We start from the raw sequence: 17,951 nt of genomic DNA, 5'->3' as shown, positions 1-17,951 counted from the left end.
TCATGTTATTAGGGTCTTTCTGGATATCCTGGCTTCCCTGGGCCACCTGGTGTAAAGGTATGCAGCAGTTTTGTCACCGTATTCAATACGTGTGTGTGTGTGTGTGTGTGTGTGTGTGTGTGTGTGTGTGTGTGTGTGTGTGTGTGTGTGTGTGTGTGTGTGTGTGTGTGTGTGCTCTAATTACCATGATTTCTCGTATGTTCAGGGGATTCTCGGGAGCCCTGGCCTACCTGGTCTGATAGGAACAGAGGGACCCAAGGTTAGCCACTCACTGTAGAAAGCAGCGCTCTCTGTACGGTGTCGGCATAGGTTTGAATCTGGCCTACTGCCCTTTGATACAACCTCTCTCTACCATTCCCCACTGTCATTCTCTTTATCTGTTCAATAAAGTCAGAAAATACTTTAAAATATATTTCAGAAAGGAATGCTTAACTATTCACCATCCAATCTCACTGAGATCACCCATTTGATTTTCTTCAATGTGGTGTTACTTATTATCTTATGTGACATGACGTTAATGTGATATCTTTATAAATGTCTCCAAGGGGTTCCAAGGAGATCTAGGTCCCAAAGGACTGACAGAGTTCAGGCCGGTTAATTATACAGGTAAGAGCTTTGTATTCAACATATACAGTCCTCTGGACACCATTGACTCTTTAGTGACATCGTAGTAGATTCATACTCTTACTAACCCATGGATGTTACTGTGTCTTAGCTTTACATTAGACTCCTAGAATGTGTTTTCTCAAGCATGGGACCTGACATAGTGATATGAGTGATTTAAAAACAAATTTTCTCACAAAACTGGATTTTCCAAGGCAAAAATAATAATAAACACATAGCAGACTGAACTCCATGGTCCTCTAAGAACCTACGTTATGTTTTAAAAAAACACACTGCATGCTGGCATGGTCAATAGCCCATTTACCATTCTCCTCTTCCATTTAGTTGCTCCCTCTCTCCATCGGTTCAGTTCCACTTCAAGAATGGTGACAAACATGATAATGGCATTTTATTTAGCTCGACGACTACATTGGAAATAAGTGTTGTATAATGCTTTCATGTGTTATCCTCGGGGCTTTGTACTGTTTAAATGTACAATGTTTTAACCCCCCAAAATAAATAGGCAATCTAATCAAATTACATTTGCGGGTGGAAACTGGTGGAAGACATGATTTCTGTAACACTCCCTTGACTCATCCGGATCTCTACTGAGACTCACCCGTAAGGAAACTGACGGGAAAGACTGATTGACTAAACGATTAAAGGAGAATGGGACTTTGTGGGCATATTGTGTGTGTGTCCTGGCATGATGTCATCATTGTTTTTCCCCCTGGCATGACATCATCATCGTGTGTCTTGTGGGTCGTGGTGTGTGTTACATGGCCGTCATACAGCTTGTAGAGGTGAGCACATTGTCTGTTAAGAAATTCACTGTATCACTAAAGCACACGCCTGTTAAGAAAATCACTGTATCACTAAAACACCTTGATAAAACTGATTTTCATAAATCAACTGTGATAAGACTTTATAAAGATATGTCACTCTCGCCAGTTAGTCTTTATAGATTTTACCTGCGCAGGCTGTAACATCCATTCACACTATCCCAGATATCAAATCAACTGATTATGTTTTTCATACATTCTTAGAAAAAAGGGTCTAGTAGTACCAAAAACTGTTTTTTCATTTAATTTTCATTGTTCCTGTAGGATAACTCTTTTTGAGTCCTTGAAGAACCTGTTTATAATGATTCTATGTAGAACCATCATGAGAGGGGTCTAAGTAGTACCAGTGTTCTAAGTAGGAACCCTTTTTGGTGATACTTAGAACCCATACATAAAAAAAGGGTTATTTGATTTGTCCCTGTAGGGGAACCATGTCTGGTGCTTTGCAGAACCCTCTCATGAAGAACTTTCTACACTGGGTTCCAGGTAGAACCAATAACAGGGTATATCTAGAACCGTACTAGTACTACATGGTTTAATTACTATTTACATTTAGTAGTATGGCTCATCCATAATGAAACTTGAGGAAAACATTTGAGAAAAAGTTTCTAGACATTTCTCCCACTGGTTGTATCAAAGTGAGATATGCTACCAAGACATGTGATTCAGCGTTAGAATCTTTAAATAATGGACTATGGAGGTCTGGTGTCTAGTGTCATTATATACATGCTGACACTCCTCACTTAAGGATCTAGAACAACCAACCAAAAATAACCCATGCACATAAACTCAGAGGAAATACAGTTACCGGCACTGTGTCTGTGAGCTGTTGACTAGAGGGCATGTGCTAAGACCAGAATAGGCACATTTGCTATTTAACGCAACTGTTTTTGTGTCAAAACTATCGGTAGAGTTGAAAGTGCGATAGAAACGCATTGAACTTCAAATTTTTATTCGGTACATGAAAACGTAAGGAAAAAAGTAGATCACGCACTGACACACTGATTTTTATCTGCCACAAGTCAGTTTGGTGGAATATTCTTTATGCAGATTTTAGAATATTTGCATAAAAATCTATTGCCAATTGGTTGGAAACCTATATAGCTAGTGAAGAGTTACAAATGCTAACCCATTTAATGCAGTAATTGTGACTCCCATGGTAACCTGTTGTTTCAGGGATGCTAGGGGAGTTGGGGTTGCCTGGAAGACCAGGACCCCCTGGAGATGTTGGGGAGATGGGGATGCACGGCCGCCAAGGACTGCCTGGGGTATCAATACCTGGTCAGTGACCCAAAAGTCAAAATACAGTTCAGCCCCAGTGTGAGCGTGCTTGTTTATATGCACGTGTGTGTGCGTGTGTGTCTAATAAGGTCTTTGTACTGTAACTCTACCTTACCATGCCATGCTGTCTCTCCTCAGGTACCAATGGTGAGCTTGGCCCAATAGGGATCACTGGCATCAAGGGGTTTAAAGGAGAGCCAGGGATGAACTACCAGAACGGGCCTACACCTGGAGAGCCTGGTAAACCGGGCATAGCAGGCCTCAATGGTCTGAAAGGAGAGCGCGGCCCCCCAGGTTTGCAACGTCAAGTGCATTTTGTCCCCATCTCTTGCACTTCTCTCATAGAACATGGCCTGTCTTCTACTAATCTCTTGATATTCGATGCATTCATTGTCATAGCATCTGAATGTGGATTTAAACACTCAACACCTACTACTCGATTCTGGCTTGTAAATGTAGAAATCGTGTTGGTACTGTAGATAATGTTATTAAGTTCTTTACAGCTTGTATTGCAATGTTGTTGTGTGTACACTCTTAGAAGTAAAGGAGCCTGTGGGGGGGAAAGGGTCTTCGAGGAACCCCTGTGTAATGGTTGAAACAGGAACCTTTTTGTAATGGGATGGGTTCAATTTTGAACCTTTTTAATAATATATTGTAGATGTGGCAGCCTATCAGAAGATTGGAGGCATTGCTTATTGGAGGCGGGGCTTTCAGGTGGTTATTTTTGGCCACCCCATAGAGTAAATGTCATAGAATACCACAGTATGAGTCATAATACTCATAAAACGTAGCAGTCAAACAGGGAAATGGTTCCAATCGTTTTTCTACCATTCGTTTTTTAGAAACACTTAAAATAAGGTCTGTGTTTTGTGGAAGGCTTACCGTGACGTTTTGATAACCATGTAAATCTCTCTCGGACAAGGTGACTTTTATCAATATATTTGCCTGTATTTAACCTCAACCAATGAAATGCTAATTAGTTGTTAATGTGACTATCATAAAGAGCTACAAATGCCATGATGATCTAGAGGAGACTGCCGAGTCGAGGCAAAGGTAAGAATCTCTGGATTAACTATCTGATGTTAGTTAAATGTAGTAATGAATAAATGGCTACATTTCTTAAAATGTAACTGATAGCAAAGGTGCCAGCTAGAGATGTTGAGCAGGAGCCTGCAGGGATTTGTAGTCTTGCATGATGTCTACTTTGATGCTAATTAGCATTTTTGAATCTGAGAGTAAATAAAGCCAAATATATTGATAAGTCACCTTGTCCGGGAAAGATTTACATGGTTATCAAAATGTCACGCCAGGGTAAGCCTACACAAACATAGCCCTTATTTTAAGTTTTTCTAAAATACCCCATAGAAAAAATGCATGGTGGAAAAATTGTTAAAACCATTCCCCTATTTGACAGCTAGGTTTTATGGGTATTATAACACCTCCACTGTGGGTTTTTATTCCTGTTCATCATGTTAAGTTTGTACACTGCAAATAAAAATGTTCCTTCAATATTTAGGCATATTACAAATTCTAATATTATTATATGTTAATAACATATTATTAACATTAATGATTATATATAGTAATAAAGCCATAACTATTCCAACTATAGGATTTGCAAATGCTCTTGAATAACTCCTACACCCCAGTAAACCTCACTGAAGATACAAACCTGTCACTGTTCAACCTTAACATGTGAAGACAATACCACAGAACAGATGAACAGGAATGACATTTACTCCCACGGGTGGCATTAAAAGTGACATCTGAAAGCCATGCCCCTACTTAGCCATGCCTGTAGTCCAGGGTTCTTCCAGGAACCCTTTGCTACATTGAAACATTAAAGGTTCCTCCAAGAACCCCTCAACTAACCCAAAGGTGCAAATATAGCAATTGAGGATCTCCAGGATTCCTCGAGTCACCAGTGTAGTTTGCTTCCATTTTTCATCATCTTGTCAGCTAATATTCCACTTGTGTTTGTTTTGCTAACCCTATTCCCTGTCTGATCTGCATGCCTTTGTGTCTCCTGCAATGATATCATCATTGTGTCCCACCCGGGATGATGTCATCATACTGTGTGTGCCCCTCGTATGACATCATCGTGTGTCTTGTGATGTGTGTTGGGTGGGCGCCACATAGGTTGTGGAGGTGAGCACTCCTGTTTCACTGGTTTGAATTAATTCTCAAGATATTCTCAAGATAAACACCTGACTAAAAACACAATAATTTAGACATGCACTTTATTAGATCCTGGAATTCCTTTGAGGGGAGTCTGCATTGTAGTAGCAGTGATTTTTACAGTACCCAAAACCATTCATTGATTTCATTCGACCATAGGATAAAAACATAATGTATGAATAGTGCACTGTGGATTCGATTGAATTGATCTCTCAAAATATTTGTGTACCCCTTCACTCAGCCATTGGGATATTCGGTTATGGTGTGTAATCATGGTTATGCTGCAGGTACGTACTGCACCCCTGGTTCACCAGGAGAGCTTGGAGCAGATGGAGATCAAGGTCCTCCTGGATCTGCAGGGTTCCCCGGTAGCAAAGGTGAGTTGTTATGTAACATGGGTTTATTCATGTGGAATTATTAGTACGTGTCTAGGGCTGTTGCAGTGACTGTATTACCGCCACATCGGCAGTCATGTGTCATGACCGCGGTAAAATTCCACATGCCATGTGATCTCCTTTCATGCACTCTGGACATGCTTTGGTAGTACCCAACTTGCTAACTACCATCAGGTCCTAATGGCCTGGTACTCAGGGCTCTATTGTCCTTCTAACCACTGACATCAAAGCAAATACAATACAAAATTGCATCAAACACTTATCATCAAAACAGTGTTGTACTTTTAAAGAAGTTCAACAGCAGGTTGAAACTAAGTGTAAAAGACGGTTGTTGTGGATGTTGTTTCAAAGCCTAACACAATGAAATGGACAGTGCTTTCTAAGATGATGATTCATTCAAAACACCCATAACACCCACACTCATAAGCATGGCTTATGAGCCCAAGCCCCGAAAAACCCAGAATAAAAATTATGATTGTGCCATTATACAATACATAGGCTACCACATATTACAAATGGCAGAATAACAAAACTGATTTAAGATGTCTTTGTTTCATAATCCAAAATTAAATACATTTGAGTAATCACCTTCGAGTGTGGACTGTATTATTATGCATACTGGATGGACTGGTTACCTTATGCTATGCTCCAAAATGTCTATGCACGAGTCTGGGAGACAAAGTATAGCCCTAGGCCAGGGTTTCCCAAACTCGGTCCTCTGGGCCCCAAGGGATGCACGTTTTGTTATTTGCCCTAGCAATACACAGCTGATTCAAATAATCAACTAATCATCAAGCTTTGATCATTTGAATCAACGTGCACCCCTTGGGGTCCCGAGGACCGAGTTTGGGAAATGCTGACCGAGTTTGGGAAACGCTGCCCTAGGCAATGCTGTTGGTTCATTGAAAAGTGCGGATGGCTTACAGTTTGCCTACAATTATAGTGAATTTGTATTTGATTTTGAATAGCCTAGTTGATAATTTTTAATATTTTCATAATTCATTGGGTGACACATTACCTTCAGCTATACAGAATGTCTCACCACCATGTGTTTCCATTTCCTCCTCTTTTTCCTTTATTCCTTTCTCGAGCGTGCAGAGGGGCTGTCAACAGTTTAGTGAAACATGTTGTCGATGTTCCCGAACAGATTTCACTTGGTTTCCCAAATGAAGCACTGGGTAGCTGCAACAGGGCTGGAGAACCCATGGCATAGAGAGTTTGGGCAGAATATCACCTGTTGCGCAACAAGAGCATGCTCCTCAAACAGTGGCATGGAGTGAAATAAGTGTTCTTATATTTATTTCTCAGCTGCTCATATTAAGCACATGCTCCACTATAAAATCGAAGTAGCCTACCTGGCATCATTGAAAAACAGACCGGTGGGAAAGCGTGCGCCTCCATTCGCAATTCGAGTGCATACAGATAACATGTTTTTTCCCCCTGCCTCTGTTTCTGCCCATTTGATAATTGGCCATTCTAAATCAAAACTAATTTTACATTAATATGTAAAGACAGGATTAAATTGAAAATAGTCTGATGGGTGAAAATATGATCACTTGATGAGAGAACAACTGTGTAGCCTGAGGCACAGAACAGAGCGCACATTTTTTTTGTTGCTACTTTCTCAAATAATCAATAGCCTATAGTCACATCATGCAGCCCACATATATTTTGTGGGCTGCAAGACATTCTAAGATTTTTATCATTCACAACTAAAGTTACCAAATAATTCTAAATCAAATGTTTCAAATGATCACTTTTGCGCTCATATGCGCACTTGCTCTGGAATGGTAAAAATATACTTTCTATTTCAATTATACTTTACAAAAATATAAACGCAACATGTAAAGTGTTGGTCCCATGTTTCATGAACTGAAATTAAAGATCCCAGAAATGTTCTATACGATACAAAAAGCATTTATCCTTTGTCAAGATTATCCATCCACCAGACAGGTGTGGCATATCAAGAAGCTGATTAACCTCTTACATCTAGACGTTCCGCTAGCGGAACACCGCTCCAATATCTAATGATAGGCCGTGGCGCGAAATACAAACTCCTCGAAAATCCGAAAACTTCCATTTTTCAAACATATGACTATTTTACACCATTTTAAAGACAAGACTCTCGTTAATCTAACCACACTGTCCGATTTCAAAAAGGCTTTACAACGAAAGCAAAACATTAGATTATGTCAAGAGAGTACCCAGCCAGAAATAATCAGACACCCATTTTTCAAGCTAGCATATAATGTCCCAAAAACCAAAACCACAGCTAAATGCAGCACTAACCTTTGATGATCTTCATCAGATGACACTCCTAGGACATTATGTTATACAATACATGCATGTTTTGTTCAATCAAGTTCATATTTATATCAAAAACCAGCTTTTTACATTAGCATGTGACGTTCAGAACTAGCATTCCCACCGAACACTTCCGGTGAATTTACTAAATTACTCACAATAAACGTTCACAAAAAAACATAACAATTATTTTAAGAATTATAGATACAGAACTCCTTTATGCAATCGCGGTGTCCGATTTTAAAATAGCTTTTCGGTGAAAGCACATTTTGCAATATTCTGAGTAGATAGCCCGGCCATCACAGGCTAGCTATTTTGACACCCACCAAGTTTGGTACTCACCAAACTCAGATTTACTATAAGAAAAATTGGATTACCTTTGCTGTTCTTTGTCAGAATGCACTCCCAGGACTTCTACTTCAACAACAAATGTTGGTTTGGTTCCAAATAATCCATAGTTATATCCAAATAGCGGCGTTTTGTTCGTGCATTCAAGACACTATCCGAAGGGTAACGAAGGGTGACGCACCGGCGCGTTTCGTGACAAAAAAATTCAAAATATTCCATTACCGTACTTCGAAGCATGTCAAACGCTGTTTAAAATCAGATTTTTCTCGTAAAATAGCGATAATATTTAGACCGGGAGTAGTTGTTTTCGTTCAAAGACTGAAAATGTAAAATGGCCTCTTCACGTGCATGCGCACGCCCGTCTCATTGTTCTCAGATCGACCACTATCCAAATGCGCTACTGTTTTTCAGCCAGAGACTGCAGAGTCATCATTCAACGTTCTGGCGACTTCTGAGAGCCTATGGGAGCCTTAGAAAGTGTCACGTTACAGCAGAGATCCTCTGTTGTGGATAGAGATGACAAAGAAGGCCAAGAAATGGTCAGACAGGGTACTTCCTGTACAGAATCTTCTCAGGTTTTGGCCTGCCATTTGAGTTCTGTTATACTCACAGACACCATTCAAACAGTTTTAGAAACTTTGGAGTGTTTTCTATCCAAAGCTACTAATTATATGCATATTCTAGTTTCTGGGCAGGAGTAATAACCAGATTAAATCGGGTACGTTTTTTATCCGGCCGTGAAAATACTGCCCCCTATCCATAACAAGTTAAACATCATGAACATTACACAGGTGCACCTTCTGCTGGGGACAATACTAAGGCCACTCTAAAATGTGCAGTTTTGTCACACAACACAATGTGAGAGTGTGCAGGTTTTGAGGGAGCGTGCAATTGGCATGCTGACTGCAGGAATGTCCACCAAAGCTTTTCCCAGAGAATTGAATATTAATTGCTCTACTATAAGCCACCTCAAAAGTCGTTTTAGAGAATTTGGCAGTACGTCCAACCAGCCCCACAACCGACGACCACGTGTAACCAGCCCAGCACCTCCGCATCTAGCTTCTTCACCTGCGGGATCGTCTGATACCAGCCACCTGGACAGCTGATGAAACTGTGGGTTTGCACAACCAAAAATGTATGCATAAACTGTCAGAAACCGTCTCAGGGAAGCTCATCTGCGTGCTCGTCATCCTCACTGGGGTTTTGACCTGACTGCAGTTTGGCATTGTAACCAAGTTCAATGGGCAAATATTCACATTCAATGACCACTGGCACGCTGGAGAAGTGTGCTCTTCAAGGATGAATCCTGGTTTTAACTGTACCGAGTGTATATGTCGTTGTGTGGGCTAGCATGTTACTGATGTCAACGTTGTCAACAGAGTGACCTATGATGGCGGTGGGGTTATGGTATGGGCAGGCATGGACAACAAACACAATTGCATTTCATCGATGGTCATTTGAATGCACAGAGATACTGTGATGAGATCCTGAGGCCCATTGTCATGCCATTCATCCACCGCCATCACCTCATGTTTCAGCATGATAATGCACAGCCCCATGTTGCAAGGATCTGTACACAATTCCTGGAATCTGAAAATGTTCCTGTTCTTCCATGGCCTGCATACTCACCAGACATGTAACCCATTGAGCATGTTTGGGATGCTCTGGATCGACGTGTATGACAGCGTGTTCCAGTTCCCGCCAATATCCATCAACTTCGCACAGCAAATTAAATAAAAAATCTAATCCAATTTTATTTGTCACATGCACCGAATACAACAGTGAAATGCTTACTTACAAGCCGTTAACCAACAATGCAGTTAAGATTTTTTTTTTTATAAGTACAAAATAAAAAAACTAATAATTAAAGAGCAGCAGTAAAATAACAGTAGGGAGGCTATATACAGGTGGTACCAGTACAGAGTCAATTTGCAGGGGCACAGGTTAGTCGAGGTATTTGAGGTAATATGTACATGTAGGTAACATTAAAGTGACTATGTATTGATAATCAACAGAGAGTAGCAGCAGTGTAAAAGAGGGGGGGACGGGGACAATGCAAATAGTCTGGGTAGCCATTTGATTAGCTGTTCAGGAGTCTTGTGGCTAGGGGGTAGAAGCTGTTAAGAAGCCTTTTGGACCTAGGCTTGGCGCTCCGGTACCGCTTGCCGTGCAGTCATGGGTGAACATGGAGTACAGGAAGGGACTGAGCACGCACCCCTGAGAGGCCCCCGTGTTGAGGATCAGCATGGCAGATGTGTTGTTACCTATCCTTACCACCTGGGGATGGCCATCAGGAAGTCCAGGATCCAGTTGCAGAGGGTGGTGTTTAGTCTCAGGGTCCTTGAGCTTAGTAATGAGCTTTGAGGGCACTATGGTGTTGAACGCTGAGCTGTAGTCAATGAATAGCATTCTCATGTAGGTGTTCCTTTTGTCCAGGTGGGAAAGGGCAGTGTGGAGTGCAATAGAGATTACATCATCTGTGGATCTGTTGGGGTGGAATGTATATCGAAGTGGGTCTAGGGTTTCTGGGATAATGGTGTTGATGTGAGCCATGACCAGCCTTTCAAAGCACATCATGGCAACAGACGTGAGTGCTACGGGTCAGTAGTCATTTAGGCAGGTTTTATTTTTTACCTTTATTTAACTAGGCAAGTCAGTTAAGAACATATTCTTATTTACAATGACAGCCTAGGAACAGTGGGATAACTGCCTTGTTCAGGGGCAGAGCGACAGATTTTTACCTTGTCAGCTCGGAGATTCGATCTAGCAACCTTTCGGTTACTGGCCCAACGCTCTAACCACTAGGCAACCTGCCGCCCCATGGCGGGATTTCTTATAAGGGTCCGAGTCCCGCTCCTTGAAAGCGGCAGCTCTACCGTTTAGCTCAGTGGGGATGTTGCCTGTAATCCATGGCTTCTGGTTGGGGTATGTAGGTACGGTCACTGTGGGGACGACAGCAAAACAGTCATGTAGCTTAGTATCTGCGTTATTTGATCACTTCTTTATTGTCCGAGTCACTGGTGCTTCCTGCTTTAGTTTTGCTTGTAATCAGGAATCAGGAGGATAGAATTATGGTCAGATTTACCAAATGGAGGGTGAGGGAAAGCTTTGTATGAGTCTCTGTGTGTGCAGTAAAGGTGCTCTAGAGTTTTTGAAGAGTGGGACAACATTCCCGCAGGCCACAATCAACTGCCTGATCAACTCAATGCGAAGGAGATGTGTCGCGCTGCTTGAGGTAAATGGTGGTCACAGCAGATACTGACTAGTTTTATGATCCACGCACCTAGTTTTTTTTTAAGGTGGGGTGACCAACAGATGCAAATCTGTATTCCTAGTCATGTGAAATCCATAGATTAGGATTTTAATTAATGTATTTCATTTGACTGATATGAACTGTAAAATCTTGAAATTGTTGCATGATGAGTTTATATATTTGTTCACTGTATATTCTTCTTACTATAAAATCATATAATATAGAATAATGGCACAGGACTTCTTGTCAGCTAAATAAATAAGCCTACAGCCTATGGCATGGAACATAGCCAGATAACATACAGTAGGCCAACTCCTATTCTGTTCTTTTGAAATACATTTTCTTCATATAATGTTCCTTTAGACCTGACTAAAATAAATAAGTGGTGACATCAATAAATTTAATAGGTGACATCAATAAGGGATCATAGCTTTCAGCTGGGTTAACCTGGTCAGTCTATGGCATGGAAAGAGCTGGTGTTCCTAATGTTTGTACACTCAGTGTGTAGGCTGCCATTGTACACAGCTATCCTGTACCTTTCTCATAGGATCTTAATTCGAGCCAGTTTGCAACAGCAGGAAAACAATCCTGCAGCAACAGAAAGTGTGAATTATTATGTGGATTATAATGAATGTACATTTTTGCAGGGGTTGATACATTTTTTGTTAGGGCAAACCCAAATCATGTCTGAAATTTCAAAGTGGAAATTACAAAATTTAGAACCCTTTTTAAAAATCAAATACACTACAAGTTTGCATGTCCTGCTAAGCAGAAATATTCTTATCTACAAAGAAGTTATCAAATTAAGATCCTGCATCTGTACTCTATGCCTTTTTGTATTCTATGGGGTGCACAACACAGCATATGTCCGGCCAAATGTGGCCTGCAAGCCATTTATTGTGTGGCCCACCATACATTAAATAATTATGAATTGTGCACCATTTTCTGGCCCCTTGGATCATGTCAATATATGTAATTGGCCCCTTTGTCAAATTAGTGAAACCCTAATCCTGTATCTTTCTTATTCACTTTGTCTCATTGTTTTTAGGAAGTGATGGTGATTGTGATTGTGAGCTTCTCCCGCCTTCAAAGGGAGACCCTGGCCTCGTGGGGATTCCGGGATTACCAGGGTTACCAGGACTTTGTGGGGCACCAGGCCTGAGGGGCAACATTGGTTTTCCCGGAGACATAGGAAGAAGTGGGGCAGACGTGAGTATCATTGTCAGTGTTCTAACTAAGACCAAGAGTTTTTCCTGACCCTGTGAGCGGATCAGGAAAAAATATATTTTTATTTAACCTTTATTTTGACAGGGTCATGCTGAGACCAAGATCTCTTTTACAGATGAGCCCTGTATACACATCAATGGACATCAATATACACTATACACATCAATATACAGTGCATTCGGAAAGAATTCAGACCCCTTGACTTTTTTCACATTTTGTTACATTACAGCCTTATTCTAAAATGTGTTAAATCGTTTTTTCCCTCATCAATTCTATACACAATACCCCATAATGACAAAGCAAAAACAGGTTTTCAGAAATGTTTGCAAATCTATAAAAAAATGAAATAATTAAATATAACATTTACATAAGTATTCAGACCCTTTACTCAGTACTTTGCTGAAGTGTCATTCGCAGTAATTACAGCATCGAGCCTTCTTGAGTATGACGCTACAAGCTTGGCACGCCTGTATTTGGGGAGTTTCTCCCATTCTTCTCCCATTCTTTTCTCCCGATCCTCTCAAGCTCTGTCAGGTTGGATGGAGAGCGTCGCTGTACAGCTATTTTAAGGTCTCACTAGAGATGTTCAATCGGGTTCATGTCCGGGCTCTGGTTGGGCCACTCAAGCACTTTGAGACTTGTCCCAAAGCTACTCCTGCGTTGTCTTGGCCAGGTCGTTGTCGTGTTGGAAGGTAAAACCATCGCCCCACTCAGGTCCTGAGCGCTCTGGAACAGGTTTTCATCAAGGATCACTCTGTACTTTGCGGCGTTCATCTTTGCCTCAATCCTGACTAGTCTCCCAGTCCCTGCCGCTGAAAAACATCCCCACAGCATGATGCTGCTACCACCATGCTTCACCGTAGGGATGGTGCCATGTTTCGTCCAGACGTGACACTTGACATTCAGGCCAAAGAGTCCAATCTTGCTTTCATCAGACCAGAGAATTTTGTTTATCATTGTCTGAGAGTCCTTTAGGTGCCTTTTGGCAAACTCCAAGCGGGCTGTTATGTGCCTTTTACTGAGGAGTGGCTTCCGTCTGGCTACTCTACCATAAAGGCCTGAATGGTAGAGTGCTGCATATATGGTTGTCCTTCTGGAATGTTCTCCCATCTCCACAGAGGAACTCTGGAGCTCTGTCACAGTGACCATCGGGTTCTTGGTCACCTCTCTAACCAAGTTCCTTCTCCCCAGATTGCTCAGTTTGGCCGATTGCTCAGTTTCAAAACTTCTTCCATTTAAGAATGATGGAGACCACTGTGTTCTTGGGGACCTTCAACGCTGAAGAAATGTTTGGGTACCCTTTCCCAGATCTGTGCCTCGACACAATCTTGTCTCTGCGCTCTACGGACAATTCATTCGACCTCATGGGTTGGTTTTTGCTCTGACTTCCACTGTCAACTATGGAACCTTATATTGGCAGGTGTGTGCCTTTCCAAATCATGTCCAAACAATTGAATTTACCACAGGTGGACTCCAATCAAGTTGTAGAAACATCTCAAGGATGATCAATGGAGTCTCATAGCAAAGGGTCTGAATGGTATGTAAATAAAGTATCTGTTTTTTTATTTTTAATACATTTGCAAAAATATCTAAAAACCTGTTTTCGCTTTGGCATTATGCAGTATTGTGTGTAGATTGATGAGGAAAATATTTAACTTAATCCATTTTAATCAAATGCTTTCCAAATGCACTGTACACATCAATACACAAAAAGGAAAACACAATCATAGAAAACAAACACATTCTTCAGTAAAAAGGTCCTCAATCAGCCTTTTAATTGTCTTTGAGGCACCAATTAATCAACATTCTTTAGCCTTGGAAATTATTCCACAAGTAAGGTGCGGAAATAATAAAAGCAGATTTACCTAACTCAGTTTAGATCGAAAGGATCTCCAGTGTTATCCATCCCTGAGACTGGGTCTGGTATCTCGTACATCTGTAAGTTAACAATGAAGAAAGGTACAGCAGAACCTTATGCAGTAGGCCTTTATAAACAAATATAGTGCAATGCATCAATCTACGAGACTTCAAAGAGGGCCAGCCCACTTTCTGATACAGAATGTAGTGATGTGTACAGAACCTATCACCCTTAATAAAGCATAGTGCGTTATGATAAACTGCTTTCAATGGCTTCAATACAGTGGCAGCTGCATTCAAATAGAGAATATCGCCATATTTTAGAGCCAGTATGAATGTTAACTGCATTATTTGTTTTCTGCTATTTAATGACTGGCATGACCTATTCCTATAAAGGAAGCCCATTTTAATTCTTCATTTCTTAACTAACTCATCAACATGCTTTTTGAAAGATAGCTTTTCGTCAATCCAGATACTGAGTTATTTTTTGTGGGGGCACGATCAATGAGGGCACCAACCAATGTAAATATGCATGAATAATCAGATACATTTTTACATGATTTGGAGAATAACATATACTTGGTTTTACCGGCATTAAATACCAGTTTCAGTTCAACAAAGGCTTTCTGCAAAGCAATAAAGGCAGATTGAACCTCCAAAGGAGCCGGGTCAAACATGGGGGCAATAGCACACACAACAGTGTCATTTGGATACAGGTGTATGTTTTTAGTTTTTTTTGCAGATAGATCAACATTGTTTATATAGACAGTAAAAAGTACAGGACCTAAAATGGATCACCATGGGACACCTTTCTTCATTTCAAGGAAACCTAACTGAAAGCCATCAATATGTCAATAAAGAGGGCAGCACAGTGCCGAGTCAGCTTTTTTACCTGATTTCTCATCATAATGAGATCTTTAAGTTCTATAGAGAACCAAGGATTTGTTCTATTTTTAACTCTAAGGCGTTTAAAGCAAGCATGTTAGTCTGCTGGAGATATAACAATAGTTGAGAAAAGTTCAAGAGCCAATTCAGGTTCAGGCATGCAGCTGATAGAGGAGTAAAATAAAAATGTATCTTCATAATTATACAAGGATCAATGTTTTTATGTTTGTTATCTCTAATACATACAATAGGAAAGTTATCACTGATGTCATTAGAAAATACACCACTCAATAGGTACTTGTGGGGGTGGAAGTCAGGTTAAAGTCAAAACAAATATTCTTCAAATGATCAGAGGCCGGGGTAAGCCACAAAGTAAAAATCTCATAAAATAACTAAACTCAGATCACAGAAAAGGTTTAAAATATTCAGAATAGTATCAACCGCTTCCATCAGTGCAGCAAGGGGCGATCCCTACTACAAACAAATGCGTATTTTGGTGTGACGCCACAGCTACAACCAAACACAAACTTTTGGGGGATAGTGACACTTAGAGAACGAGTCGATTTCACATATGTGGCCACCACTCCCTCCTTTTCAGTCTATCACACCTGAAGATGTTGTAATCAGCAATTTCATTGTCCATATCCTTGATCGAACCCTTGAGCCAGATCTCCATGAGAACCAGAATATCAAGGCACAGATCATGCACCCTAGGCCCAGTAAAGTAAGCAAGATTTGGTTGCGTGGCCCCCCCCAAGTCGTGATCAAAACATTTTAGTGAGCTCCCTCTTGGCGGCGGAGAGAAAAATGTTAATGTCCTGCAATTCACAGGGCCCTATGTGCAGCATGTAGCCTGCCTATAGGCCAATTGGCACCTCTGGGACAACTCCTGCCCAACCATAACTGATCCTATAGTTGCAATGCTTAGCCAAGGCAATACACAACAAACAGAACCAGGTTAATGTTGAGTTGATAAAAACAAAATTATCAATTTTATAGGGCTTCCCAGGATTTGCAGGTGTCCGGGGTCCAAAAGGTCAGAAAGGTGACGTCTATCTATGCATTAAAGGTAAGGGTGACTTTTCATTGGTCGATTTTGAACATTCTATCTTGCCATTGGATGTATTCATACTGAACAAAAATATGAACGTAAAATGTAAAAATTGTTGGTCCCATGAGCTGAAATTAAAGATCCCTTAAGTTTTCCATATGCACAACAAGCGTATTGCTCTAACATTTTGTGGAGGAATTTGTTTACATCCCTGTTAGTGAGCATTTCTCCTTTGCCAAGATTATCCATCCATCTGACAGGTGTGGCATATCAAGAAGCTGATTTAACAGCATGCTCATTACACAGGTGCACCTTGTGCTGGGAACAGTAAAAGGCCACTTTAAAATGTGCCGTTTTGTCACATAACACAATACCACAGAATTGAATGTTCAGATAATTTTATGTTAATTTCTTTACCATAAGCTGCCTTCAACATCATGTTAGAGAATTTGGCAGTACATCCAACGGCATCACAACCGCAGACCACATGTAACCACGCCTGCCCAGGAACTCCACATCCGGCTTCCTCACCTGTGGGATCGTCTAAGGAGGGGTGGTGGTGCTGAGGAGTATTTATGTCTGTAATAAAGCTCTTTTGTGGGGAAAAACTTGTTCTGATTGGCTGGGCCTGGCTGCCAAGCGGGTGGGCCTATGACCTCTCAGGCCCACCCATGGCTGTACCCCTGGCCAGTCATGTGAAATCCATAGATTAGGGCCTAATGCATTTATTTCAATTGACTGATTTCCTTATATGAACTGTAACTCAGTCAAATCTTTGGAATTGTAGCATATTGCATTTATATATTTTTTCAGTATAAATACTAAATACCATCAATTATTTTATTATGTGTTGTTACACAATTCAACCCACATAATGCATTTATATATATTTAAAAAAAAGAATTAAACTTAAATTGAAAACCGTGAATATAATTATTATTATTATTTTTTAAATGAAACCAAATACTACTAATCAATTAACACTAATGGTGGCGTAGCTGGAATATTGTAATGGTTGTGAGTTCAAAGGTTGTGAGTTCAAATCCCAGATGACGACATGTTGAAGAGTAATTACTGTATATATGAACATTCACAATGAAGTCATGTGTGTCAAATATGTACAGTGAAAACATTGTATGTTAAGCACTGTTTGTGTAGTTGGGTGTCCCTAACCTTTCCAACAGACAAAGGTCTGTGAATGGATCAGTAGTTCACCAATCAGGGCTTGATGGGCTGGGCAACAGTAACAGACCCCTTGACATTTTCAACATTTTGTTATGTTGCAGCCTTATTCTAAAATTGATTAAATAAATTAAAATTCTCAGCAATCTACACACAGTATCCCATAATGACAAAGCTAAACAGGTTTTTAGAAATCTTTACTAATTTCTTAAATAGAAAAAACAGAAATCCCTTATTTGTTATGAGACTCGAAATTGAGTTCATATAAATCCTGTTTCCTTGAGATGTTTCTATAACTTGATTGCAGTCCACCTGTGTTAAATTCAATTGCTTGGACATGATTTGGAAAGGCACACACCTGTCTATATAAGATCCCACTGTTGACAGTGTATGTCAGAGCAAAAACCAAGCTATTAGGTCAAACGAATTGTCCCTAGAGCTCTGACACAGGAATGTGTCAAGGCACGGATCTGGGGAAGGTACCATAAAAAGGCCTGTAGCATTGAAGGTCCCTAAGAACACAGTGGCCTCCATCATTCTTAATG

The 17,951-nt window shown here is 40.6% G+C and overlaps 1 protein-coding gene across 3 annotated transcripts in view; it reads left to right on the top strand.

Annotated features, from left to right (window-relative positions):
* The window catches only part of col4a4 (collagen, type IV, alpha 4), a 241,676-nt gene that overhangs the window by 140,989 nt on the left and 82,736 nt on the right, over positions 1-17,951 (top strand). For all 3 annotated transcript variants that reach the window (XM_082966130.1, XM_082966129.1, XM_082966128.1), the window contains 8 exons: positions 13-57; positions 206-259; positions 546-606; positions 2,622-2,726; positions 2,865-3,020; positions 5,192-5,281; positions 12,253-12,413; positions 16,173-16,242. In XM_082966130.1, the coding sequence (XP_082822256.1) occupies positions 13-57; positions 206-259; positions 546-606; positions 2,622-2,726; positions 2,865-3,020; positions 5,192-5,281; positions 12,253-12,413; positions 16,173-16,242 (742 nt within the window). The remainder of the gene's footprint in view (positions 1-12; positions 58-205; positions 260-545; positions 607-2,621; positions 2,727-2,864; positions 3,021-5,191; positions 5,282-12,252; positions 12,414-16,172; positions 16,243-17,951) is intronic.

This window comes from Salmo salar, chromosome 20, assembly GCF_965601325.2.
Source record: "Salmo salar chromosome 20, fSalSal1, whole genome shotgun sequence".
Taxonomy (NCBI): Eukaryota; Metazoa; Chordata; class Actinopteri; order Salmoniformes; family Salmonidae; genus Salmo; species Salmo salar.
The sequence above is the reverse complement of the archived record's forward strand: the minus strand, read 5'-3'. Positions and strand labels throughout refer to the sequence as shown.